The sequence below is a fragment of the Physeter macrocephalus genome, chromosome 11 (assembly GCF_002837175.3).
Source record: "Physeter macrocephalus isolate SW-GA chromosome 11, ASM283717v5, whole genome shotgun sequence".
Classification (NCBI taxonomy): domain Eukaryota; kingdom Metazoa; phylum Chordata; class Mammalia; order Artiodactyla; family Physeteridae; genus Physeter; species Physeter macrocephalus.
Window position 1 is genome coordinate 129093168 of NC_041224.1, and position 1479 is coordinate 129094646.

The window sequence follows — 1479 nt, forward strand, 5'->3', positions numbered from 1 at the left end:
CTAGCTATTTTTTATTCAAGGTAATGATAGCTGTATAACTTATGACTTCTCTACAAACAAAACTTTTGACATATTTCCCTTGACTCTCTAAATTAAAAGTGTGGGTTAGAATTGCAACAGCTTTCTCTATAAATGGCATACAAATTGTTTCACTCTCACTTGAAATGAAATTATCATTTGTCATTAAAACTCTTTCTGGTAATTTTAACACAAAAAATATTTCTCTGTTAGTCTATATTCTAAAAATTGGATATTTTTAAAGTATAAAAAAATTAAGAAATTTTTTTTTTTGCCATAAATATAATTTATTGGTGAGCAAAAGTCATACCAGCATGGTCAAAATTGCCAGTGCTGTCAAAAGACCTCACGAGTGTAGAGCTCGCCACTTATCCAGAGGGCCATGGCTGGGGATGTATTTGACTCCACAACCATCCGGGATGAGGCACTTCTTAGCCACTTTGTCTTCAAATTCATCAGCATTAAACTTGGTAAAGCCCCATTTCTTGGAGATATGAATCTTCTGGCGCCCAGGGAACTTGAACTTGGCCCTGCGTAAGGCTTCAATCACATGTTCCTTGTTCTGAAGCTTGGTGCGGATGGACATGATGACTTGACCAGTGTGTACTCTGGCCACTGTACCCTGGGGTTTTCCAAAGGCACCTCGCATACCTGTCTGGAGTCTGTCAGCCCCAGCACAGGACAACATCTTGTTGATGCGGATAACATGTAGTGGATGGAGTCGCACTCGGATGTGAAAGCCATCTTTGCCACAACTTTTCACCATGTACTTGTTGGCACAAATTCTGGCGGCCTCCAGGGCTTCAGAAGAGAGCTGCTCATACTCATCAGACACCATGTGTCCACAGAGTGGGAACTCATCCACTTTTGCCTTCTTCCGACCCAGGTCAAAGATACGGATCTTGGCATCAGGGACACCTCGGCAAAAGCGAGACTTTGGATACGGCTTATTCTTGCAATACCGGTAACAACGAGCGGGGCGGCGGCCCATGGCGACACCAGGTATCTCTGAGGCAAGTCGAAGAGAAAAGAAGCGGTTGCTTCCACGCCTGCGCACGCGCCTCATATACATTGCCCATCTCCCCGCGCGAGAACCATAGAGGACTTGAGAACACTCTTTCACAACGTCTCCACCATAGATGCAGTGACACTCTACGCATGCCTTTGGGGGATTTGGAACATGCGCAGGATGGAAAGGCAGTTGGGTATATTGGCCTGCGGGCATCCAAGTAGAGAATTGGACCTTGCTGCAGCAGTGCAGGATGTCGTTTCCTTCCGGCTTTCCCTCTCGGGCAAAGAACTTCTGGCCTAAGGTTTGTCTTAACTATAAAAGATGTATTTTCCTAGAATTTGAATGAGTAATGTCTCTCCAGCTAGTCGTACTTTGTGTCTGGTTTGTCTAAATAATCCATTTGCCGGAGCTCATATCTCCTGTCAGCATTTGTGGATCAGTTGCTATTT

General features: G+C 44.4%; 1 protein-coding gene across 2 annotated transcripts; it reads right to left on the minus strand.

Annotated features, from left to right (window-relative positions):
- Positions 1 to 286: 286 nt before the first annotated feature.
- RPL10L (ribosomal protein L10 like) lies at positions 287 to 1243 on the minus strand. Of its 2 annotated transcripts, XM_007105120.1 has the most exons (2): positions 901 to 1009; positions 365 to 819 (listed from the first exon to the last, which is right to left on the minus strand). In XM_007105120.1, the coding sequence occupies exons 1-2, from the start codon at positions 1007 to 1009 to the stop codon at positions 365 to 367; spliced, it is 564 nt and encodes a 187-aa protein (XP_007105182.1). The 2 variants fall into 2 exon arrangements, with proteins under 2 accessions (XP_007105181.3, XP_007105182.1); XM_007105119.3 differs by having other exon boundaries at positions 287 to 1243.
- Between the last annotated feature and the right edge of the window lie 236 nt (positions 1244 to 1479).

Coding starts and splice junctions, on each gene's coding strand:
- RPL10L (XM_007105119.3), bottom strand. CDS start 1,243: ATGCCCGCAGGCCAATATACCCAACTGCCTTTCCATCCTGCGCATGTT.